General features: G+C 30.3%; 6 protein-coding genes across 6 annotated transcripts; 3 read left to right on the top strand and 3 right to left on the bottom strand.

Annotated features, from left to right (window-relative positions):
• Window positions 1–1,058: 1,058 nt before the first annotated feature.
• Window positions 1,059–2,141, top strand: LOC107186987 (selT-like protein). The gene is made up of 4 exons (XM_015574975.1): window positions 1,059–1,309; window positions 1,454–1,583; window positions 1,668–1,851; window positions 1,929–2,141. Exons 1-4 carry the CDS (start codon window positions 1,176–1,178, stop codon window positions 2,039–2,041), a joined length of 561 nt encoding a protein of 186 aa, XP_015430461.1. The 5' UTR covers window positions 1,059–1,175; the 3' UTR covers window positions 2,042–2,141.
• A 3,567-nt stretch (window positions 2,142–5,708) lies between these two features.
• LOC107186863 (protein FAM122A-like) lies at window positions 5,709–7,456 on the top strand. Its single transcript, XM_015574817.1, has 5 exons — window positions 5,709–5,953; window positions 6,112–6,175; window positions 6,411–6,811; window positions 6,896–7,039; window positions 7,117–7,456. The coding sequence occupies exons 1-5, from the start codon at window positions 5,838–5,840 to the stop codon at window positions 7,454–7,456; spliced, it is 1,065 nt and encodes a 354-aa protein (XP_015430303.1). The 5' UTR covers window positions 5,709–5,837.
• A 1,640-nt stretch (window positions 7,457–9,096) lies between these two features.
• LOC107186755 (anaphase-promoting complex subunit 7) lies at window positions 9,097–13,089 on the bottom strand. The gene is made up of 6 exons (XM_015574694.1): window positions 12,944–13,089; window positions 11,963–12,286; window positions 11,490–11,899; window positions 10,996–11,410; window positions 9,432–9,706; window positions 9,097–9,319 (listed from the first exon to the last, which is right to left on the bottom strand). Exons 1-6 carry the CDS (start codon window positions 13,010–13,012, stop codon window positions 9,097–9,099), a joined length of 1,716 nt encoding a protein of 571 aa, XP_015430180.1. The 5' UTR covers window positions 13,013–13,089.
• A 677-nt stretch (window positions 13,090–13,766) lies between these two features.
• On the bottom strand, window positions 13,767–16,130 carry LOC107186467 (ubiquitin-like-conjugating enzyme ATG3). Its single transcript, XM_015574333.1, has 6 exons — window positions 15,924–16,130; window positions 14,892–15,080; window positions 14,484–14,732; window positions 14,246–14,395; window positions 14,029–14,156; window positions 13,767–13,960 (listed from the first exon to the last, which is right to left on the bottom strand). Exons 1-6 carry the CDS (start codon window positions 15,993–15,995, stop codon window positions 13,798–13,800), a joined length of 951 nt encoding a protein of 316 aa, XP_015429819.1. The 5' UTR covers window positions 15,996–16,130; the 3' UTR covers window positions 13,767–13,797.
• Window positions 16,131–17,397: 1,267 nt separating this feature from the next.
• Window positions 17,398–21,787, top strand: LOC107186018 (early endosome antigen 1-like). Its single transcript, XM_015573814.1, has 12 exons — window positions 17,398–17,584; window positions 17,840–18,477; window positions 18,735–19,265; window positions 19,356–19,576; window positions 19,659–19,821; window positions 19,944–20,235; window positions 20,359–20,591; window positions 20,740–20,883; window positions 20,973–21,137; window positions 21,230–21,381; window positions 21,512–21,644; window positions 21,719–21,787. The coding sequence occupies exons 1-12, from the start codon at window positions 17,398–17,400 to the stop codon at window positions 21,785–21,787; spliced, it is 2,928 nt and encodes a 975-aa protein (XP_015429300.1).
• On the bottom strand, window positions 21,693–23,227 carry LOC107186291. The gene is made up of 5 exons (XM_015574127.1): window positions 22,877–23,227; window positions 22,668–22,803; window positions 22,483–22,603; window positions 22,296–22,409; window positions 21,693–21,745 (listed from the first exon to the last, which is right to left on the bottom strand). Exons 1-4 carry the CDS (start codon window positions 23,007–23,009, stop codon window positions 22,305–22,307), a joined length of 495 nt encoding a protein of 164 aa, XP_015429613.1. The 5' UTR covers window positions 23,010–23,227; the 3' UTR covers window positions 21,693–21,745; window positions 22,296–22,304.
• Window positions 23,228–23,792: the final 565 nt, after the last annotated feature.

Genomic DNA, 23,792 nt, shown 5'->3' with positions numbered 1-23,792 from the left:
AAATCCTAAAAAGAAAACAGCTCGACAAATTTGTGTACATGAAGATGAACATAATACCACTCAGTGCATAAGAAATTATTACATTGTGCACCTCGCTTTACATCATTCAGCTTCAGTTCTGTGCTTTCCTTTTTCGCATTAAGTAATTATTACTTGAAAAGTATTTTATCAGTGGGACGAGAATACTCGCAGTATTTATTTATAATCAAAGAACCATTTCCATCTCTTCAAGAGAATTTCTTCATCTAATAAAAAAAAATGTGGGAGGCGTTCATTGCAAATAAACTTGTTTACCAAATACTAACTAAGTGGTGCCTCCTATTTCAACGTATCATTGTGTATCATCATTACATGTATGATCTTTAAAATGTAGCGGAACAATTCATTATGACTATAATTATTTCAATTGTACCATTCTACATACATCTTATGTTTCGCTAGCTAATCTAGAATTGTGATACTTATATATGTATGTGTGTGTTTAGTACAAAAATTTTTAAATAAAAATTGTAGCAAATCACAAATTTGTGAATAATTAATCTCAAATGTGACTAGTTACCTCAGCTATGGTTCATGTAACTAAACAATTGATCCAGACCCTGGAACAAGTAATATCTACTACATATGCATATTTTTTTTCCTCCTGTGGCTGATTATGTGTACTGATTTATTATCTAATATAATACATTAATAAACTATATATAGTAAATGTGAGGAACTAAAAATAACGCAGATTGATTTTTTAATTAACGTGTTAAAAAAAACGTCGAAAATTACATTTTTACATAACACATTGTGACATACTATATATATGTAGCTCTAAAACAAAGAAAATTTAAAAGGAAAATTGAAAGAAAAACAAAAACTTGTATTATTAAAATTTATAAACATTTGTGACCAATGCAGCAATTATCGAATCCATTCGATTTGTTAATTCAGTTTACCGAGTTCTATGACATTGTTAATTATCGTTATGGTTAGTTCTCTGTTCTGTTTTGCTCGGTTCGGCTCGGCTCGGTTTAATTCGGCATTGCTGTGCTTAGTAATAGATAGCGAATGGATCGGTACAAGATAGGAGCAGAAAAGAGCAGGTTGGAGTTTCTTGTAAAACTTAAATCAGATTAACTGTTTTAGTTACAGTTTATATAATTGATGCAATTTCAATGACTTAAAATATGACACGTCTTGTGAAATTAACTTTGTGCTTTTATGTCGTTTTATGCGCATTGAGCACTAAAGCCGATGACAATCAAGTCCCATTAACCAAGCTTGGCACAAAAACAGGGCCGTCGTTAAAATTTTTTTATTGGTAAGTTACGAATATTAGAAAATTGAAATAATTGTTTTTACATCGTTTGTATCACGCAATTCAACTTTATCTGTATATTTATACGATTGTATTAGTTCTGTCAATTAATTGCATACTAAATTTTGTATAACCCTTTGCTTTAAGTTATTCTTGCGGATACAGAAAAGTGTTTGAAGAATATGTCGGTATTCTTCGACAAAAGTATCCAGAATTACAAATTGATGGAGAGAACTATAATCCTTCTTCAAATATTATGCTTATTGCTAAATTAATAGTAAGTAGTATATCTCAGAATATATTGTATTAATTAATAGCGCAAAAAGTAGTATGTAATGTTTATCTATTGTTTCCTTTTTAGTGTTTTGCTAAAATTTCACTAATAGTTCTAATAGTAAGTGGATTTAATTTTGGACAACCACTACCATCTCTTTGGCAATGGTGTATGGACAATCGATTTTATTCTTGTATGATGATATTTTTCATTTTTAATGCAATAGAAGGACAACTCATATCATCAGGAGCTTTTGAAATACATTTCAATGGTAAATAATATATATTTCTGTATTCATTTCTATTAAACCTTACAATAATGTTCTAAATATTTTCTATAATATTTTAGATGTTCCCGTGTGGTCTAAACTGGAAACTGGTAGAATACCGCAGCCACTCGAACTTTTCCAAATAATAGATACTCATTTGAATTGGCAATATGCAGATGTAGATATAGGATAGATTAGTTTTAATGAAAAATTGAACTGCATTTTTATTTGTACCAAATGTTAATTACTCTGGTTACAAGGCGTACCGTTTCTGTAACTCTATAAACGTTCAAAAAATACTGTAATTTCTATTTCTTGTACATGGTCAGGAAATTGAGGGAACAGAAGTGCCGTTATTAGATTCTGAGTGCTCTTTTTCAGGGTATTAACGATTGAGAAAACTAGGAACTTCATTGTTCATACTTCAGATGTTATCTGTGACTTTTCCATATTAAGTGACATTCCAATTGATGGGAATAGTGATTGGACCATATCCAAAGGTAACTCATCAAACATTGACGTTAATGAATTATCAATCACAAGTTCTCCTGTAATCTCTAAGCTTCATCATTGTCACAATATGTAGTTACAAATTTTTCTGACTATATAAAATAGCTGCCAATAGCAATTCCAGAACACTTTTGGAATCTTTGACCAGTAGCTGTGCACATCGCAGTGTTAATAAAATATCCTTTCAAATAGCAGGACATCCATAGCATTCGCTAAGTGTTAGGCACACCATAATCTTTATACAATACAAAGTCCATATTGCTTAACAAAATATCAAAGGTCTTGCCAAGGGATCTAAAATCAAGCCCAGTTAACCTTTTCTTCTCTGCAGAAACAGTTGTATAACTTTTTCATTTTACCAATTGCTATTTCATATCCATAGGCAATTGGGCAACTATATTTTTGGTACACTTGAATTGGAGGCAATGCAAACACAGCCTCCCCCAAAAGTAATTGTAGCTGGATATCCCCACACAACTCCAATTTTCTTTTCACCAATTAGACATACATGTGATTTTACATAAGTGAGACAATCTGGAGGATGAATTTATTTATCAGCTTTAAGAAATTACCAAAACTTTAAAACTTTTAACTGGATTGCCTTATAATCTCGTTTAATATTACCTATAGTATTTTATATTCATGGCCATTCCATGGAAGACTTGTTCCAAATGTCAAAATCTTGTAAGAAAATGTGATTTAAATGGAGCATCTTGACACTATTTAGAAAATGGAAGATAAGGTAAGCTTAATCAATTGCATATATGGTAAGATTTCAGAATATGGTTGAGGTTTTAAATTATGAAACTGTTTTAAATCTGCCACTATTTCTGTCTATATCACTGGAAATCACTCTTTTATTCATATCGCTATGTTGTATCTGTTTACAAAAATTCGGTACTTTTCATAAGTATTGCATGCTCTGATATTAAAAGCATGTATTTACGAAAAAAAATGCCATTTCTTGAATGTGTCATATTCAAAATCCTGCTATAGGTATAATCTCGTGATTGTTAAGACCGATATGCAAAATAGAGAGTTCGTAATATAGCTTAGATCATCAGCATTGGATGTTGGCCCCTTAATTGAATTACCCTATTTTTTATTAGCACAATTACTTTCTTTATTTTATGCGATTTATTCGTTACCAAAAATGCGTGGTACAGTTTAGGTTGCAGTCTACATAATGAGAGGAATACCAATCGGGGAAAAAACTGAAGAAAATTAAAATTAAAATTTGGCGCTTTATGAACTGTCACTAGTTATCGGTAAAGTAGGTATTCAACAAATAGAGTTCGCATAAGCTGTAAGAAAAGCCGAAGCAACCTTTTCACATTTGCTCATAGATATTTTTAATTTTTTGTCCTAATTCAGGTATGAGGAAAAGAAATAAACAATGTTGTGTAATATTTATGACAGCCATAGAGTTGAATTTAATTAAGTTTTACATTAAAACTACGGAATTTACAATTACATAAGTGTAATAAATAAACTAAACAGTTATAATATCCGACTAAAAATAAATAAAGAATCATTTTTCATATAAGTAGAGTATAAGTGCGGAATCTTCCTTTGTAAAGTGATAATTAAATTTGTTTAAGTTTTAAACAATATAGCATTACTCACATAATGATATTTTGTTACTTTACAATATAGGCATCATTATTTTGTAAATGCATACAAGAATGTTACAAATGATATTTATTTACAATAACTTTTTTATATTATATTTTAATTTGATACAGATATCGAAATATTTTTAAACTTAATGTAGCAATATAATTACATATAAAGTCAATTAAATAGGATTTGAACATATTAATCAAGTAGTTAATTAATGTATATATTTGGATAATTTTATTTTAAAAGATTCATATGTAGTCCAATTATATTTAGTAACATAGAATTAACAGCCAGCTCAAATTTTTAAATACGTTATATTTATGTTTGAAGAATAATAGTAACATAAAAAAACAATTAAATATCCTTCGATAATAAATCAAATTTTTAAGAATGCGGTAGTAGTAGATACTTGGAAACAAACTTGTATTCTACAATTTACAATTACATTCCTTCTTAATTAATTTCTCATTGAAAGAAGACAAAACGATATAGGTATATGGACATAGGTATACGCTTTTTGAAAAGAACGACCTATTCGTGGAGTTGAATACGTATTTATACATACATACACATATGCATTTCGGTTGTTATAAATAAAAAATTTATAAAGTAATGAGTATAAAGAAAGCGTTAAAGGGCCCGATGCTTTACAATGTGTTATTTATATTATTCGTATAATAACAAAACCGGAAATAAATTGCATTCCTACTAATACTTAAAACTAGACTTACAAAACATTTAAAAATGATCTATTATGGAATTGTAAGAAAATATTAAAATTTGAACATGTCATTCGAACGTTAGTTTCAAATAGTGTAATTGAAAATGCATCCATCAAAAAGCACGCTCATCTCACACCACGAATCATACAAATTCAGAATAGGGAAACGACTATATTTTTCTTTAGGAAATTATAGTACAGTTTAAAAAGAATAGATTGTTATATTTGAATTGTTTTGTTTTTAAAGCAACAATACTTCGAATGATTTTTGGTGCTCGCATATTATTGAAAATACTTAAATATTGCGCCTTTTGAAAGAAAGAGAGAGAAACAATGATTTTAGAAAAAGACCACTGAAGATACTACAATTTTCCTCTCTGCTTTCCCCTTTCCGATAATTTATACAGTAGCTAAGTTTTACGATACGTTCATGTATTCTTAGGTCCGTGGACTTAAACGAAGGCACAAGGCTACCAACAAATTCAGTGTGCTTCTTAATCAAGAAAGATATTTCCTAAGGAAGCAAGAAGATCATAGCCTGGTCCGACATACGCGTGCTTCGCGATAAGAAACTGTAGGAACTCGACAAAGAGACATTTGAAGAAATTACAATTCGTTTGTAGCTAGTGATACTGTTGGAAAATCAAACGTTACGAAATTAAAACAAGTTGCAATTTCTAACCCGGTTTATGGGTAGTTTAAGTTTAATTAAAAATCAAGAAGACCCGAATTAATTCTTTCACCTTCCTGTTTCGTTGTCATGCTATGCATACTTTAACGTAACAGCATTTATTCTTCGGTAGTCCTCTTGGCCTGTTATTTTGCTTTGCAAAGCTGAAGATTGAGTACAAAGACTTCACGCTAACAGCGTGTCAAAGCATCTAACGAAAATCGGAGCGGCAGAGTTTAAATGAAAGCTCAAATGCGGCATCTTCTCAGTTCTCGTACCAAAAGACAGGATTCCCTATTGCTGAATCTTCGGACAACAGCTGCAGAAAACATAACACTCGTTTACCTTGTGCCAAAAGTTAGCTATTGGTTTGTTTAGTGAACTACATTGTTGTGTACATTCCAATGTACCTCGATTACTTGAATAGTGTCTCCACACAGATGTACCATCAGATAGCTGGTTTGTATGATCATGGATGTTGACTGCACAATAGTCAGTTTGAAACGATCCAATAGTGCACCCATGATCAACAAAATTACCGCAACAATGTCTGTGACATCACCTTCTGCCACTGCACCAAGGTACTTATTATGTTGCATTGTCAACTCGTACTAACATGTATATAAATCACTAAGAACTGTGTGACCAATGTTATCTACATATGAAATTTATATATGTATTCAATTAATCCATATCCTGGCAATAGTTCCTTCGAAAACATTGACTTTTATTGTTTTAGGGATGTTCCATCGAATTTTAATATATTTTCAAATTCACCTCGCATACGACGCTTCAGCACTAGTGTAAGGAAATATCTTTTTTGTACATTCATAACACCTATTTGTAGTTTCTTACTGTCTTAAGGATAATGTTAGAATAATTAATCTCGACCATGAAATAGGTGAATGACTATATATAAAATGCAAAGTTAAAGATATATAAAATATCAAGAAATAGAGACTGAAACTTTCTATATATAGATTCATATTTTATATAGTGGATATTGTACATAAAATCATGGAATATTTGTTTTTGTAGAGCTCTGGAACTGTTCCTAGATTAACTCCACGTGTCAGTCAATTGAGACAAGAAGAATGTATCGATGTGGCTGGACGTGAAGCAGCACATGAAAAAGAAATACATAGTGCCATGCAGATCTCACAGTCTTGGGAAGATCTTACGATCGAAGCAGAAGGACTATCTTTCAAAGATTCAGAACCAACATCGTTACAATTTAAAATAGAGTCTCGGCCGATTGCAAAACGAGTGCTCGATCCGCTCAGTATCAACTTGTCTGTAAGCGGTCAGACCACATACTCTTCACCATCACCAACTAGATCTACCTTAGGTCAGAGACAATGTTATTCACCTGGTGTTCATGCAGTAGCTTGGAAGAATAATTTATCGCCCAGCCCTACTAGGAAAGCTTTTGCTACCAGGTATATTTATACGCTTATAAAAAAACGGTATAAGTATATTCTACAAGACAGTTTAATTTATCGTAAATATTATGCGTTATTTAGGCGGAGTTTAAGTCCTATTGCGATACGACCGAGTTGTTTAGCTTCAGTTAAGAGAAAATTTGAATTGGATGATTCTGGAATTGATCATCAGTTACAACCACCAACAAAACGTACCTCTGGTTTATTAACCTCGGCCACGTCTAGGTAACTTTGTTACTATTATTAGAATGAAAAAAAAATACCCTTTAAATCATTAATATTCATAACATTTATTTATACAGATTGGATGTGGCAATATCTAGTCTTCATCCAACTATTAACACGGCCGGAACTCCGGAATCTTGTCCCAGTCTTGATTCTCCTGGTTTTTCTTTTCGACCCGTGGATAGTCCTTCTCCTGGTCCAACTGTTACTTCGACTTTTAATGATGAGCCGTCTTCTTCCTCTTCATCCTCTTCTTCGTCTTCTTTATCATCTTCGTCACCTTCAACTCCCTCCTCCTGTTCGTCGTTTTCCTCCTCCTCTTCTTCAGTCACCTCTTCCTCGGAAGGATTAAGGATTCAGAATAAAACTTCCGTAGAATGCCGGAATGAACAAATTACACGAGAAAACCACGGATAAGGGACTAAGTGTAGATCAATTTTTAAGGAATAACGTGTATCATTGTGATGATGAATTTACTTTCTTGCGGATAGTAAAGAATGATCATTGTAGCCGATTAACCCTGCGAATTGATTCTGCTATGGGGGCATTCATCGTGTTTAATGCCCAACTATTTTCTGGTCATTCCTATTTATTAATTTTCGTGTTGTGAAAATTCTTCAAGTGTATATCAGTTGCATCATAAACAATCGCATTCACGCTGAGATGCTTATAAATATTACGTTATCAGATAATGGTGATGCGACGAAATACATGTATAAACATGTACATACATATAACGTGAACGCAGTTCGAAGACCAAAGCGAGCTATTTAGGAAATACACGTGCTTCCTACCTTTAAGACTGAATTCTGCGTTTTCTAATACATCGAATCCAAGCGTTCTTTTTTTCCCCTAAAAAGGGTGCGTACACATGACATTACTTATTTTAAGGCATACGAACGTTAAGAAAACGTCATAACAAGTACGACCCTTTTCTTGATTTATACAACGCTGCTATAATTTATCTTTTGCGCGATTCCTGTTTTTTTTTCAAAATAGGCAAAAAAGCATATATACAATACACGTCGATCAATAAATTCGCGCATTAATAGTATTATTGATTCTATGAATCTCCAATCCTGTATAGTGTGTAAATAAACTATCTGTAGTATCTACTTTTATTCTATGTATACAATACTTCTGAAAATGAAGGATATCGTAGGAAATGAAACTATACTTTTTGGACAAATAAATACGAAAGCTCGAATTACATATCTATTCTCTTCTTTTTTCGCCAAAGCTATAGGCAAACATCTTAAGAATATAATATATTGTATAACAAAAACTATGATGCATGTAAATGTAAATGATTAGAAAATAATGACAAATTAAAATTCGTACTTTTCTGTGATAGTTACCACTATTATAATTACGTATGACGAAGTCAAAATTATATAAAACGTCAAACACATTTTTAAGTAATACATATAGGGTGACCCTTTCACTGCGCAAATTCAAAGGCCGCGGTTGTATGGAGCAACACAGCCTTTAGTTCGCGCAGCGAGAGGATCACCCTGTACAATAAACTTAGCGATTCAAAAGGGAAAGGTATGCTGATCATATACTCGACATTTCTTTTTGGTAGAAACATAATACGCTTTTTTTTGCAATTGAATATGCGGCAAACATAATGTTTAGAAGATTTAAAGAAAAAACATTTCATACTTTCGACCGAATTTACTTTTCATAGAATCTGGAGTACACATAAATTTTCTTGTTGTACATTTGATTTCGTTGATCATCATAATTTCTTTTTGGAAATGCTAAAATAACTTACTTCAACGGAGAACTTAGGAACGTAATGTTCTCATTACAAGATTTCTTATTGTTATACAAAAATTACAAAAGATTATTAATAATATTCCGTAAAGATTCGTTTAAAGGTTCATTGTTCATCGAATCCTTTTCAAGAAATAATATTTTCATGATTTGACTTTTTTTTTGTAACTAGCAAATAAGTAACAACAAAGAAATATTCTTATACACGATAAAAATTAATTACAATTCTAACTTAATAGTATTAAAACTATTCAGTTTTCTAACAATTTTTTTTTATATTATTGACTATTTGCTTCAAGATCCATGTCAGACCACACAGCTTCCGTTTCACTTTCGTCAGGTGCTTCGTCATTATCCGTATCCGGCAAACCATCTCCCACATCGTAGGTTGTGCATGTTAATGCCTCTCCCACGGTCATATAATACGCTGAATCCAACTTATTTGAAGAATTATCAAGTCTATGCATACCTTCCACTGCTCTTCTATTGCTTGGATCTAGGCTACAATTTCAAGCATTAATTTAATTAAGAGTGATATTAATACTTTGTGTAATGGATAAAATAAGTTTTCGAAAAGCAGTCTGTTTTTCTATAATTATTACTCATAACTTACTTTAATGCAAGAGCATAGTGATCCAAAGCTTTCTCCTCGTTGTGTACTCTGGCCCATAGGTCTCCGAGCATCTGATGTAATTTACACGTCGATTGAATTTCCACTTGTCTTTCGAGTAATGCGATTGCAGCTTCCAAATTCATTTCCTGTTCATATATTTCCGCTAATAAATAAACCGCGGGCAGATATACTTCGTCCTGCAGCAGTGCTTTTTCTAAGAGATTTTTTGCTTTACCAACTGAGACTGGGTCCTTCATGAGTACCGATGCATATAGCTATAGAAAAAATATTTTCCAACAATTTACATTAATTTTGTAAATCTGTCTACTTATTTTACTATTCAATTTTTATTCGAATCTATTGGTGTAATTATATGAATTTTTTTCAAAATAAATGTATTTATTATATGACAACGAAGTTTTGAGAGTAATTCGTTATAAAATTTTTATGTAGAAATTTAGACAGATGTGAAGTCATCGCGTCCATTCCCTTTGAAACTGTACACACGCATTTCAGCCTCACATCCATTGATCGTAGCATATCTGGCATCTGTTTTAATACCTGCATTAGATTACTAAGTGTAACAATAAAGTTTCGAGAATAATTTTCTCCTGTCAAAATGGCAACAATAGAGGGTGTCTCAGCTAACTTGATCACCTCGAATAATGACTTAATGATACACTTTATACAAATTTTGAAGCGTGAAACTTAAATGGCATCAAGGGGCACATCTTATAAGGTACGTGCTTTTTTTGTGCGTGGAGGCATTTCAGAGATTTCAAGGTCACGTTGATTTTTTTTCAACGGAATGATCTCATTTTTGTACCATAGATCGATAGAGTATAAAATTCTGAGTAAAAACGAGTTGACCTTCATATGTCCTAAATCTAATAGTTAAGGAGATATACATGTATAAAATAATCACTGTATTGAAGTTGAGGGGGATCAGTTCGAGTACCCATAGCTTCCAGATAGTAAGTACGTATTAAAAAATTATTTTGTAAATATCTTGTTAACTATTAGGTTTAGGACGTACGAAGGTCAACGGTTTTTTACTCAGAACTTGATACTCTATGGTACAAAAAATAGGTCATTCCGTTAAATAAAAATCAACGTGACCCTGAAATCTCTTAAATGCCTCGACCCACAAAAAAAGCACGTACCTTATAAGATATGCCCTTTGATGACATTTAAGTTTTACGCCTCAAAATTTTCATAAAGTGCACCGTTAAGTCATTATTCGTGGTGATCAAGTCAGCTGAGACACACCCTGTATAAATAGTTACATACACTTTGACGGAAATAAAATTATTCTCGAAACTTTATTGTCACACTTAGCAATATAATGGCGGGTATTAAAACAGATATCAGAAATGTTATGATTAATGGATTCGACACTGAAATACGTGTGTACAGTCTCAAAGGAACTACTATGGAAGGCAATGGCTTAACATCTGGCTTCATTTTCAAAATAAAAATTTTAACTGAATCATTCTCGAAATTTTATTCTCACACCTCGTATATTATCATGTTTTTGTATATTAAATTTGATTTATGTAATTACCGTAAGAACTCTTGCAGTATGTCCAAGTTGTTTACAAGATCCACTCGCAATGTTGAGAGCTTCCCGTAATCTGTGCATTCCTACGAGACAATCTACCAAACCCTTGTGAGGTTCATAACGGTATGGTTTTAATTCTACGGCATGTCTGAAGAAAAACAATGCTTCTTGATATTTTTTCTGTTCAATAAGTATGTTCCCTCGAAGTATTGTCGCTTCTATATCATTTGGATTTAAATTCAAAGCTTGTGCAGTCAAAGTATTTACTCGACTAAATTTCCTAGCAGCATAAAGAGAGTATGCCATAGCAACATATATTTCTCCGGTGCATTCATTACTTGCCGTTATTATAGGTATCAGTCTTTCGAGTTCCTTAATATGATGATTTTTATATAATACTGCTGCATAAATATCAACTCTATTCAATGAAAAGCATTTTAAAATTATATTGCATTCAAACAAATCGGCTAAGTATTTATCAGCATAAGTTTAATTACCCTTTCATAACATCTGGTTCTATAATCCTAGCTCTTCGTAAGCATAGCAAAGCATTTTTGTCGTCTCCAGCATAATAGTAACATTCTCCCATTGTTGTTAATAAATTAAAATTGTCTCTTAGTAGGTTAACATTGTCCAAAGATCTTAATGTTGATACTGCATGAGTATATTCTCTATTATGTATATGTGCATGAGCTTTGATCCAAGTATTCAACCAATCTAAATTTGATAAAGTGGATGCATAGCCTACAATTAATGAATTTACTTCAATTCCCTTTACTCCAAGAGAAAGTAGACCTTCCGCGGCCTCCAAGGCTAACGGGCATTCTCTTAAAACTTCCTTATAAGTTGTAATAGCAGTTCGTTTCATTCCTTGTTCTTGGCACATTTTTGCTAAAGCCATATTTACCTTAAAAAAAATCAAAATGAATATGTACAAATAAAAACTGAAATTTAAATTCACGGAACTTACTTTTGGGGTTCTTTGTTTTCCAGGAATACTTTGCAATACTTGAAGTGCTTCTAGTGAATTTTTCAATTTTATTAAACACAAGTGTATTTGGAATTTTATATCAACATCTGTTGGAAGATCTTTCTGTCCTTCTAAAGGCTTTGTGCCACCTTTAGATTTCACTAAACACTTATGAAATTGCAACGCTTTCTTATAAAGGGCTTCAGCCTGTTTATATTTTCCCAAGTAAAAGTGAGCATCTGCATAATAAACATAAATATGGAACTTCCCATGTATAGGCAATAAATCTGAATTGTGCTCACTGAGTGACAACACTAAATTTGCCTGTAGCATAAAAGTAACTATATTAGATGCATTAAGTTTTGTTATTACTTAAAGATAGTTTAAATATCAAAATAAATTATAGAACGCATTAATTAAGATAATGTTTTTTAATTCTTAACTCTTGGAAGACAAGTTTTTGGTAGCTGCAACACAGCCTTATCTAGCTTTCTTTTCACTGCTGTCTATCTTTTTTTCTAAATTATTTTGGAACATATTTCTTCACAAAAATATAATTCTTTTCATGAATTCTAATATAAACAACTATGATAGACACCAATTTTGTTATCCGAGGGTTAAATAATTAAATAATTCATGGTTGATGAACAAGATAAAGCAAACTCATAAGATTTTTTAGATGAATACACAAGTATTTTCCATTTCTTAGGAGTACCCCCTTCATAGAAATATGGGATCAGATGATCCTAGAGCTCATTCAGGACTGTGGACAATATCTCAACTCAAATTTAATCTCCACTAGGTTCGTTGTAAAATGTAATGTTGTGTACAGTGCCTATACCCAGTATGAAATTCGCTCAAATAGCCAGTCCCCAGTGGACTAATTTTTAAATGTTTGCGATATATTGTTCAACAGGTATAGTATCATTTTGTTTTCATCAGAGATAAAAATATTTTATGTCACTTGCTGCTTTTACTTACTAATGATATAACATTCGAATACAAAGATTGTTCGTAAAGAAGCTTTATCTGATCATACAACGTCGACATTTTTACTAATATATTCCTCTGAAGTATTAAATCACTTGAAACACTAATTTGTATAACTTTTTCTTAACCTATAAAACATCAAGTTATGAAAAGTAGATCTGTCCATAACTCACAGGATACGTGACGGGAAATTCAACGTGTTATACGTAGTTTGAGAAAAACGTGATACAAAATGTCTTTAAAACTTTAAACAAAATTTTCACTTACAAACACTGAACATGAACAACGACACTTATTAAACACAGAACATTCAAGTGCCGCCATTTTAAAACCAAGTGGAGGTAACGAACTCTAGTGTAAGAATTTTCAAATATTTACTTCACTATCGTCCAAATCTCGAAGCTGAACAGGTAAGAAATAATTTGGACACAAAATCACAGATAAGATAAAAAAAATTCAATTATCGCTGTATATTTGTAAGACAAAAATGAATTTTTAGTACGTAGTTTCAGTAATGTTATTTAAATAATAAAAATACAGTATTATGTTAGACTCATCGTTTATTGCAGAGATTGGTTCATTAAAGAGTGTCTGCATAAAAGAGTGTTAAACTAATAAAATGAAAAATTACAAATAATTTTAAAGAATGATTTATAAAAATAGAATCAGCTAAATTCCATTTCATATTTAAGTGTCACTCTAGGGTACAGATGTTACAATTTCATGAACGTAAGCGCATTTATTATGTTGAATGCTTCACAGTCCGTTTAATATCATTACTTATTATTTACTTAAAAACTAAAATCACGATCATTTTCAAGGTACAATGAAAATTTATAAAGGTCTTAACCGGACGCAGTTAGCATAAAATTTTGTGTGTAATCATATTCAATTGTCGGAATTACAGATTGCACGAATTTGAGGAATATTATCAAGTACATGTGTACACCAAGCTCACGACCACCTTCCATTACCGTTTCAATAATTTTCTTCATCACTTCGGCATGTCTGGAATATTACTTTACTAAACAAAAGTGTTTGTAATAATGAAAAGTAATCGGATTACTCTAAATTACCTGCAAGGATGCACCGAAGCCATTGGTGGTCCAGGTATGTGAGGATGAATCTCCATTGTAACAGTCTTCTTGGCATGGTCTTGGCTTACATCTTCATACATTTCTTCCACTGTAAGAGGCTTCCGATTCTTTATGCGAAAGAAGATTACATTAAATTTTGACTCTTTTTATGTATTGCCAGCGATTTTGTAACTTGTCAAATAGAAAAAAAATAAACCTCGTCATATCCTGAAAGCCACAATCGCGGTGTTTGATAGTATTTGTCGTATGTGATGTATAAGTCATATGTACGCGTATGAATGATTTCTCCTTCAGAAAACGGCTCCCATTTTTCTTTCATAGGTTTCTTTGTACTTTCTGCTGCAAACTTTTTAGTTTAAATATAATTAGGTTACAATATTCTTTAAAATATAATATTGTAGCTTTTAATTGTACAATTCATGCAAGACTACTACCTTATCTTGTTCATCCAACATTCCACTGACTTCAAAAGCTTCCATATCCGCAGCATCTTCATCGTCATCATCATCTTCATTATTTTCCTCTGCATCAATTGACTGAGGAGGTTGTGTTTCTTCCAATGTCATTTCCGATACTCTTTCTTCAACTCCACCAAGATTAGTATCATAATGATGTGTATCTACCCAACCACCCTCTGGATCGTCTGCTTCTATAATGCATTCTTGTTCTTTACTGTATTCAATCTAAAATTTGGTCAAAGATTGATTTTTTCTTATAGAAAATTTTTCTTAAGCTATAATTCGGAGGAAAATAGAATTCTTTAAAGTAGTTTAAGCTTCACTTTGTTAAAAATATAGTTATACGATTATACAATTGCATTGTTTCTTCAGAACCAATAATACCTGTTTGCATCTGCGTGTACAAGGAACATTACGGGTCAATAAAAATTGCTTATTCTTGGGAAGATACGATTTCACTCTGTCCTCATCACCAGTAGCCCACTGCCATGTTGGACAATGATGTACTAAATGATCACCTGCTGCCACAAACTCCTCTGGTGTTAATACTCCGGTTTCTCGAAATTTACTTTCCTTTAATATCATAAAGAGTATTTGAAATATAATACAAATCTGTTACTTTTTTTTATTGGAAATATCTAACTTACTGTGTACTAAATACTTTACACAGTATGTCATCTAAAAAATAATAAATTCATGAAAAATTTGTGCAATTAATTCAAGGGTCATTTGGAACAGACATGCTGGAAATTTAAATATTGAAAAGAACAGGAAAGTACAATAACTGTACTATAAAAAGCCTTAAAATTAACAGAAATATACATACATAGAAAGAAAAAGCTATGAATTAAGTTTTCCTGAAAATATTGTCAAAACAAAGGCCTAGACATAAGGGAGAGTTATTTTAAAAAATTCATTTTATTGTGATTTACCACTTTGGCTATTACATAGAAAACTTGAAACTCATTCAATACAATATGAGGTTTAATATTATTACAAAGAAATAATACTGTGCATACAATAATTCATTTGTACATTGAAAACAATAATATTATACACACACCTACAAAACAAGTATTGTAATTACAACAGAAGGATAAATAAATTTTCTTTGTAACATTGTAACATTTATTGCTGAAAAATATACAATCTGCATAAGAATTTATAGATTTATAAATCTGCATAGTAATTTTCGTATAATTAATATTATAGAAACCACAAATTTATTACAAGCATTGTCAAGAATATATGTATATCATTGTATAAACGAATGATTAAACAATAATTGACGATATGTTTATTACAGTGAATTCTACGCTATTTTTAACATATTTTATTTACTCTTTATTTTTTTAAGATACCATGTTAGAGATATCACGTTTACATATGTAAGTATGTACTTATATACAATCATACCTTTAGTACAGGGGTTAAGTACTCGGCGACACCAAGCGCAGTGCCTTTTACGGAATTAATGACACTCTGCATTGTAAACACGTCCGATTAAGGATAGAATTTTATTAAAAATGAAAAAATCAAAGAGAATGTTTGCCGAGTGCAAACATTCGTGCGATATTAACAGTTTCCAACGTATTATCGATTTGGTTTAACATGGGAGTCATATATGCGATACCAAAATGTTCCCGATGTTCCCTTTCCATGAACTTCCCCTACTATCATTTCATGTTACCCCACTATCAAATGTACATGAAAATGAGCATGCGTAACAGAAGTTACCGACAGCGTATCGCGGTATATTAGCGCTAAAATGAACGAATGATTAGATTTTTAATAATCTTGTAACAAATTTGGATAATGATAAAAATAAACTTAATCATGTAAAGCAATTTCATATACGGTAGATAATATTTTTATGTCTAACGATTTCCAGCTTTGTAGATATAAGAAAAATTTTAATAAAACCACCACGCAGTATATATATGGAGAATCAAAAAAGTATTACGGTAGTGTACCTTAAAATTTATTTTTTCTTAAATCTATAGCACTGTGACTATGATTGTAATTCTTTAATAAAATAATTTAAGATTTTTTTATCGAATTACATACTCCATGTTAAACATTTAGTAATACACTTTTGCTTTGAATATCAAATTCAATTTATATGAAATAACATTTTATTATAATTTCTTGCACATTCAAATTGTTTCAGTACTTAGTCAGAAAGCACAAAAACGGGAAACAGGTGAATAATTAAAATATAATATTGTCTCACTTCTCGAAGAAGTTTGACATTTGACAGCTGTAATTTTCTATCTAGATTTTTATAACAAGTATTACCTATCTCTAAAAATTATAATAACTTAGGACTTAGGACTTAGGTGTAGGCGACACACTATAATTTAAGGAACAATATATTTTTGAAATGTATTTTTCGGTTCTCTACTTGTTTCTGAAGGATCATTAAAATTGATACATGACACAACATCTGATTTGTTATAATTTAAATCTTTCAGCCTTTGTAATTGGTAATTCATATTTTAAGTATGTAAATGACGTTAAAATTAAACTGTCCATATTATTTTAAGGTATACATATTAGGATATATCATATATCATTTATTTTTCTGTCTTATAATTTGTTTACCTTCATTGCTTGTTCCTATGGTAACTGCACACCCGAATAGGGAAAATACAGTATACCTTGGAGCAAATGGAGCAAATTAATTCTTTTGTTAATAAATTAACGAAAAATTCTTCAAAATAGTTCTTAAAAACAGTTTAGAAAAAGCTGCACAGTTATATATATATATATATATAAAGGTATTGAATACTTTAATTTCATATCATGCTATGTAGAAAGTTTAGTACGCTTATGAAAAATGTGGGTAGTTACTACTTGTTTATTATCGTTTTTTTGTTTATTGTATTAGATGGTTGATCTTACTAAAACTTCAGATGAACATTTGGAAGAACTGACACAAGTATTAGAAGATATGGATAGTTTGGACATGGAATTATTTAACAACTCATTTAAAAAAACAAGATCTACTACAAGTATTTTCAAAGACTCCAATGCACAATTGGATGGTGATATAAAAAAAAAGGTCATATTTAAAGGTGACTTAAAATCGAATAAACAGTAATTAGACATTTGAAACACAAACGGAAAATAAAATAAAAATTTTGAATTCAGCATATTATTATAATGAACACCTGAAATGTAATTCATTATTTTTATATACAATAACTATACATGTAATTTTGAAGATTATATTCACTTATAATATTCCATACACATATTTTAGTTACACCAAATCTATGAAATTTTATATAGCTTCTAGGAATTATTTAAGAAATACTGTTTTTCTATAGATTCTAACGAAGGTGATTCATTAACTGGTTTCTTATTTGACGAGGAGATTTTTTTAAAAGATAAGAAAAATTCACGCACAAGTGGAAGTAAGAGTAGTCTAATAGAAGACCTGTTTAAGATCAAAACACCACTTACATCCGCAACAAGTATCAGAACAAATACTGAATTGGAATCAAAGCTTAGTTTTGAGCATGAAGATGTTAATGAATTGTTTCCACAGAAAACAAGCAATTTTACAGCTAGAAGTAACAATGTTTTCTTACAAAGTGAATCTTCCACAGAAAAACATGCTCAAAAGCTAAGAAATGTATCTAAAAACGAAGAGGACATTCTAGCAAATTTGCTTGGTAATGATAAATTAGATGTAGTAGATGATAAATCAAGAAGGTCAACGTTAAAAGAGACTTTGTTTGAGAACAAACCTCGTTCATCGTTTACTAAAAATATGGAATCGGAAAATTCAATACACCCTGCAGAGTTCACAACTATTGCACAGAAACAAAAATCTCAGCTTGCTGATCAATCAACTATGTCAACTGTAAAAGAATTTCGTAGAGGTAGAAGAAATGCAAAAATCATAAATGATCCTCTTGGTTTACTGTCCATTGATTTATTATCCGAACAAAATCTTGTCCCGGTAATTATATTTTATTCTTTTGTATTTATTAATAAAGTACTAATATAGTACCTGTGTATATGTACGTAATGCAAGAAGACTGGTCTCTGAAATAGCTAACACTACAATATGAATAATGTTTATTCTATTTTATAAACAAAAAATAATACAAAATAATAGTTTATAGCAATTATAATTAGTATTTTGTAGTCATTTTATTTGAACGTATGCAACTACAAGTCTTGCAATCTTTAGTGGTTCTGTTTTCAATTTTGTAGGTAATGAATGAAAATGCACCAGCTAGAGATTCTGTTGTACAAAGTTCTAAATTAGAGGAGAATTTACCAGAATGGTTGGGCGGTACAAAGAAATTACAAGAAAAAAAGGGGGCAGAGGTAAAAGACGAAGTATCTCCAAAAAATAGATTACCTGACAATGTTGAGAGAATACCTACTTCTAAAGAAACCATTGAATCTCAGCATTTAAAAAATTCAATAGTTTCTAAAACAGTCAATGAAAATAAATTAGAAGGTGTACAGGTTCCAGAACATTTATCATTATTATTTAGTACACAATTTAATCAACAAGCTGCAATTATGACTATGCAGCAACAAGAACACGAACTAAGAACTGCAAATGTACTGTCTCAACAAAATGAACAGCTGAATAAGGTATCAGACGCTCAACATTCCATACTCCATAATCAAGAAAACCAATTTAACGTTTTGTTGAAATTGCAACTTGAAAAGCAACTTTTGTTAGAAAAACAAATAAAACTCCAACAAGAACGTATCGATCAATATATTCAAGTGAGCTTCGTTTAAACTAGTAGCTAATCTTTCACAAAATGAAAGAAATATTAAACGGATTAATATATAGTCAATATTTTACTTTTCAAGACCTTGATGGCCCAGCCTACTCCAATATCAAGTACTACGTCCGTTTATACCACCTGCAAATCAGATGAAAGTGAAAAGGAAAAATGCTTATTAAACAAAAAGGAAGAATTAGAAAATGCAATAAAAGTATTGCAGGTAGAGAAATCCAAATTGGAGAGTACATTATCCACTATAAGTGAAATACACAATAATGAAATGATATATCAAGCTGAATTTTACGAGTACATTTACTATGATGTTTTACTTATACAGAAATTTCGAAGTAAATTAATTTTCTTATTATTCACGAAATTTTACTTTTAGGAGGCAAGTTTCGTTCTTAAAAGAAGGAATATTAAAATTCGAAGAAAAGACAAGACAAGACGCAGAAATATTAGAAACAGATTACATGGCAAAATTAGAAAAATTAAGGAATGAGAAAGTACAAATGGAAAATCTATACAAAGAAGAAATACATAACTTAAAGGTTTCTGATTTCATTACATACTTCAGTATACAATTAAGTTACAAGTATTAAACTAAGTGAAAGAGTAAAAAACGAAAAATTGTAATAAACACGTATTTATACATTTTTAATTTTGTACATAGAGTGAACATGCTCAACACATACAAGAAATTAATGAATTACATTCTAAAAATGTAAAATTTTTGCAAAAAGAATATTTGGATGTAATAGAAAACATATGTAAAGCTAAAAAGACCGAGGATCAAGTAATAGAAAGTATCACAACTCAAAAAATTGATATAGAGAACATGTTGCAAAAAGCTAATTCCATTATTGGAAATATGAAGGAATTTAAAGAGAAAGTAGACGATAACAAGAACAATCTAATGGAATGTCATGAAAATTATTTAAAAGTATATGAAGATGATATAAAAGGTAGCCTTAAGAAATTTTTGTATAAATAATATATTTCAGTACATATACTTAACATTTATTTGATCGCTTTTGTATTTCAAAGCATAAAAGATTTTATTTACGTTTTGCAATAAATTTTTACAGCCGAAAAACTTTACTTAAAAAATCGAAACAGTATTTTCGAAGGGCACCAAAACAAATTTATTGAAACAACAGAAAAGTTTGGTAATCAACTTATGCAACTTATAAGCGAATTACAAAAACAAACTACGCAGAATAACCAGATGCAAGAAATGTTTGAAAATAGAGCAACAAATCTCGTAAGAGAAAGAGAATTATTCGAAGAGAAAGTAAGGTGGGAGAGAGATTATTTACAGGTACAAGTAATATGCTCGCTAGAAAGTATTAATGTTTTAAGTACTAGAAATATTAAATTTTTGATGATATTGTAGAAACATCCAAATGCATCATAATTAAGTTAATTATTAATTTCATTATAATTAAATATATTAATCTTAATTCTAGACATTAAAAGAATCTTGGGTGAAAGAACAAGAAAGACAACTGAAATTGCTTGCAGAGGAAAGGGAGGTATTAACAACAGAAAAAGTACAATTACAAATTACGAATAGACTCAAAATTAATAGCGACGATATTGCCAAAGTCGAGGTACAAAAAATTATGGAATTTTACATTAATTGAAATTTGTACTGTCTAAAAAATACAAATAATATTTGTTTTTTAAATAATCATTATAGTTGGAAGCTGCTATTCAAACTGCACAGGAAGCGATAACCTCTGCGAACCAAGAAAAATTAAAGTGGCAAGAAAAACTTAACGAGCTTAATGTTCATGAACAGATCCTACAGGGTAAAGAAAGGCTGCTTGTTTCCCGTGCTAAGGAGCTTGAAAAACTTACACAGGTAACATTCATCATACGCACATTTACTGTAGCATTTTAATCGTATTATTAAACTGTTAAAAATGAATTTTGCATGGTTTTTTAATTCTACAGTCAGCTTTGACTAAAAAGGAGGAAGGAATAAAAGCTTTAAAAGATGCGAAACACTTAGAAAATCAACATAAAGAGAAACTTGATTTGTTACAAATGCAGTTTAAAGCATTAGTGGAAAGAGAAAAAAGGATTGAACAATACAACATCACAAAGTAAATATAAAAACAATGTTTACGTATTTTAAAAATTTTGCTCTTTTCTTTCATTAAAACATATATTCAATAACATTATTCTCCCCCAAATATATTTATTAATATTGAAATATTTACTCTTATTTCAAAGAGGACAAATGATTTCGGTATCTTGTGAAACTGAAAAACCAGAAAGAGATGTGAATGTCTCGTATAATTTTCAAAATAAAATGTTTCCTTTCTCTGTGACACAATCAACATCTCAGATGACTTCAGACTTCATGGTAAGCAAATATTTATTTAAAAACCAAAGAAATTATTACTAAAATATACCCTTTCTTTATACTTTTTCTTGCAGAAAATTGTAGATCCAAATCTGGTCATGCTAAAATTGAATCATGACAATCATTATTATTCTATTACTTAAACTATATAAATTTTTATTAATTAATACTTTACGAAGGTATGAACATTACAAGTAATAAATATTATTTACTCATGTAAAATATTTAAAATTCTACATCATTTACAATGTCAGAAATATATAAAACTTTTATTGTAAAATACTGATTTAATAATGTAACATTACAATGGTAGCTCCTCTATTTAAAATATAGGTCTATATCCTGCAAATGCTCATATCTACATCTACAAATAGATAATTACATAAAAGTTAACTTTATCTTTAATTACACTTATAAATATTTAATAATAAAGTAGTATTGCTGAATATTTGAATAAGAATAAGCAAATACATTTTTTTATTATTAATAACAAATATTTAATAAATTCGGATCTTTATTTAAAAAATACTTCATTTTCTTCAGTTGAATTTTATTTTCTAGATTTTCAACAAATTTCAAATATCACTTATACAATGCAATAAAAATCAAAATTTATCAAAAAATATTTTATTATTATAAAGCGAAACTTACCATAAAAAATTAATATTCTTGCATCATGCTTATATTGCATTGCAAGGTTTTTATTGCACTCATTAAAGATTTCGTTCTAAATATTTCATTTCCTACAGAATTATTACAAGATATCTGAAAGAAAATTAGAAAACATAAAGAAGTTATAAATATTGATTTTCATTTAAATAATGTAAAGTGAACTTACAATTTTATTAATGACATCTATAGAATTTATATTCTTATTAATGGTATTATCATAATCTCTATAAATATTTTGTATTCCATTTATAAAGTCAATTGTTTCTGACAAAAAGCTTATTGTTTGTCTAAAAGAAAACAATTAAGACATGTTTTGTAATATACATAAGTACTCTCAAAAAGTTAGCTTACCGATGATGTTCGTGTGAAATCGGTAATGCTGGAGGATTTTCAGAATTGTTTATACATAAATTATATATTGAGTGCTTATATGTTGTTATACGTTGAAGATCTTTACTAACAGTTTGCTTACACTCATTTCTCTCATCTGGAATAGATATGTAATGACAATTACACATCAATATTATTGAAGATAATACCATTAAGAAAGAAAGTCGAACCCTTTATGGTTTGTAATGTCTTCATTAGATTATTATATTCTTCAATCTGCTTTTTCTCCTTTTCTGCAAACTGTTTTTCACAGACTATCTCTCTCATATGCAATAACTTTATCATGTTCTCAATATTTTCCATTTTGCAAAACTTCTAAATAGACACTTCAAGCCATTCAAAACACAATATGTATACTCATTCTCATTCACTAGCGGTGGTTTGTCCTATGAGCAATTTACAGCAATTTAACCGCTCACTTATCCACCATTTGTATCTCTGCGTATTGCCACAGGCGTTTTTTATATTATTCCCGTCGTGTCTGATTATTTGTTGACATCTACTGAATCAATAATGTGCATTAGTAATTAATTAGTTAACAGTTTAATATTTTATATTTAACTTTAGTAGGTATTAATTAAAACAAAATTAGTATTAAAGTTTTTATACGCAATTGAAAAAGTGGTGGGAATGATTTATGGCGTCACCTACGCGGTAATCGGTTCAAGCTACTTTACCTCGTTTGTGATAGCGCGCAACTTGTGCGGCATAAGGTAACAGCACTATTCATGAAGTTGGCTTTTGTACTTTGATACATTTGTCACGTTCATTCCAAGATTTGTGACCTATATTTAAAAATTATGTAAAACGTGTGTAGAGATCTGCATTCTATAAATTAGATTTTGATATATTTTCAATGTAATAATAACATTGCTTTTTAACGAGACATACATATTTAAACATTTGACGCAAAAGGACTTTTCACAACATTTAAGTGTCGTATTTGATGATCGATGTATATATATATTGTCATACTAAATTTCTGAAATGTCAATTTAACGAAGTAAGTATTGTTATCCACGTGATTTTTCGAATAGTAATAGTTGTAACCAAAGAACACAAGCAGGTAATTTCATTCAAAATTGC

Source organism: Dufourea novaeangliae, unplaced genomic scaffold, assembly GCF_001272555.1.
Source record: "Dufourea novaeangliae isolate 0120121106 unplaced genomic scaffold, ASM127255v1 scaffold14, whole genome shotgun sequence".
Taxonomy (NCBI): Eukaryota; Metazoa; Arthropoda; class Insecta; order Hymenoptera; family Halictidae; genus Dufourea; species Dufourea novaeangliae.
This window is presented reverse-complemented; position numbering and strand designations above follow the sequence as displayed.

Excerpts from the sequence above, each read along its gene's own strand:
- LOC107186987 (XM_015574975.1), top strand. The coding sequence starts at position 1,176 with ATGACACGTCTTGTGAAATTAACTTTGTGCTTTTATGTCGTTTTATGC. Across the intron at positions 1,310-1,453 it reads TCGTTAAAATTTTTTTATTG|TTATTCTTGCGGATACAGAA; the intron begins GTAAGTTACGAA and ends CTTTGCTTTAAG. Across the intron at positions 1,852-1,928 it reads TTTTGAAATACATTTCAATG|ATGTTCCCGTGTGGTCTAAA; the intron begins GTAAATAATATA and ends ATAATATTTTAG.
- LOC107186863 (XM_015574817.1), top strand. The coding sequence starts at position 5,838 with ATGATCATGGATGTTGACTGCACAATAGTCAGTTTGAAACGATCCAAT. Across the intron at positions 5,954-6,111 it reads CCTTCTGCCACTGCACCAAG|GGATGTTCCATCGAATTTTA; the intron begins GTACTTATTATG and ends TTATTGTTTTAG. Across the intron at positions 6,812-6,895 it reads AGGAAAGCTTTTGCTACCAG|GCGGAGTTTAAGTCCTATTG; the intron begins GTATATTTATAC and ends TGCGTTATTTAG.
- LOC107186755 (XM_015574694.1), bottom strand. The coding sequence starts at position 13,012 with ATGTCGACGTTGTATGATCAGATAAAGCTTCTTTACGAACAATCTTTG. Across the intron at positions 9,707-10,995 it reads ATACTGCAAGAGTTCTTACG|CTATATGCATCGGTACTCAT; the intron begins GTAATTACATAA and ends TTTTTTCTATAG. Across the intron at positions 9,320-9,431 it reads CACTATGCTCTTGCATTAAA|CCTAGATCCAAGCAATAGAA; the intron begins GTAAGTTATGAG and ends TTGAAATTGTAG.
- LOC107186467 (XM_015574333.1), bottom strand. The coding sequence starts at position 15,995 with ATGCAGAGTGTCATTAATTCCGTAAAAGGCACTGCGCTTGGTGTCGCC. Across the intron at positions 15,081-15,923 it reads ACTTAACCCCTGTACTAAAG|GAAAGTAAATTTCGAGAAAC; the intron begins GTATGATTGTAT and ends ATGATATTAAAG. Across the intron at positions 14,396-14,483 it reads TGTTGGATGAACAAGATAAG|TTTGCAGCAGAAAGTACAAA; the intron begins GTAGTAGTCTTG and ends TAAACTAAAAAG.
- LOC107186018 (XM_015573814.1), top strand. The coding sequence starts at position 17,398 with ATGGTTGATCTTACTAAAACTTCAGATGAACATTTGGAAGAACTGACA. Across the intron at positions 18,478-18,734 it reads CCGAACAAAATCTTGTCCCG|GTAATGAATGAAAATGCACC; the intron begins GTAATTATATTT and ends TCAATTTTGTAG. Across the intron at positions 19,822-19,943 it reads AAGAAATACATAACTTAAAG|AGTGAACATGCTCAACACAT; the intron begins GTTTCTGATTTC and ends TTTTGTACATAG.
- LOC107186291 (XM_015574127.1), bottom strand. The coding sequence starts at position 23,009 with ATGGAAAATATTGAGAACATGATAAAGTTATTGCATATGAGAGAGATA. Across the intron at positions 22,804-22,876 it reads GACATTACAAACCATAAAGG|ATGAGAGAAATGAGTGTAAG; the intron begins GTTCGACTTTCT and ends TATCTATTCCAG. Across the intron at positions 22,410-22,482 it reads TAGATGTCATTAATAAAATT|ATATCTTGTAATAATTCTGT; the intron begins GTAAGTTCACTT and ends ATTTTCTTTCAG.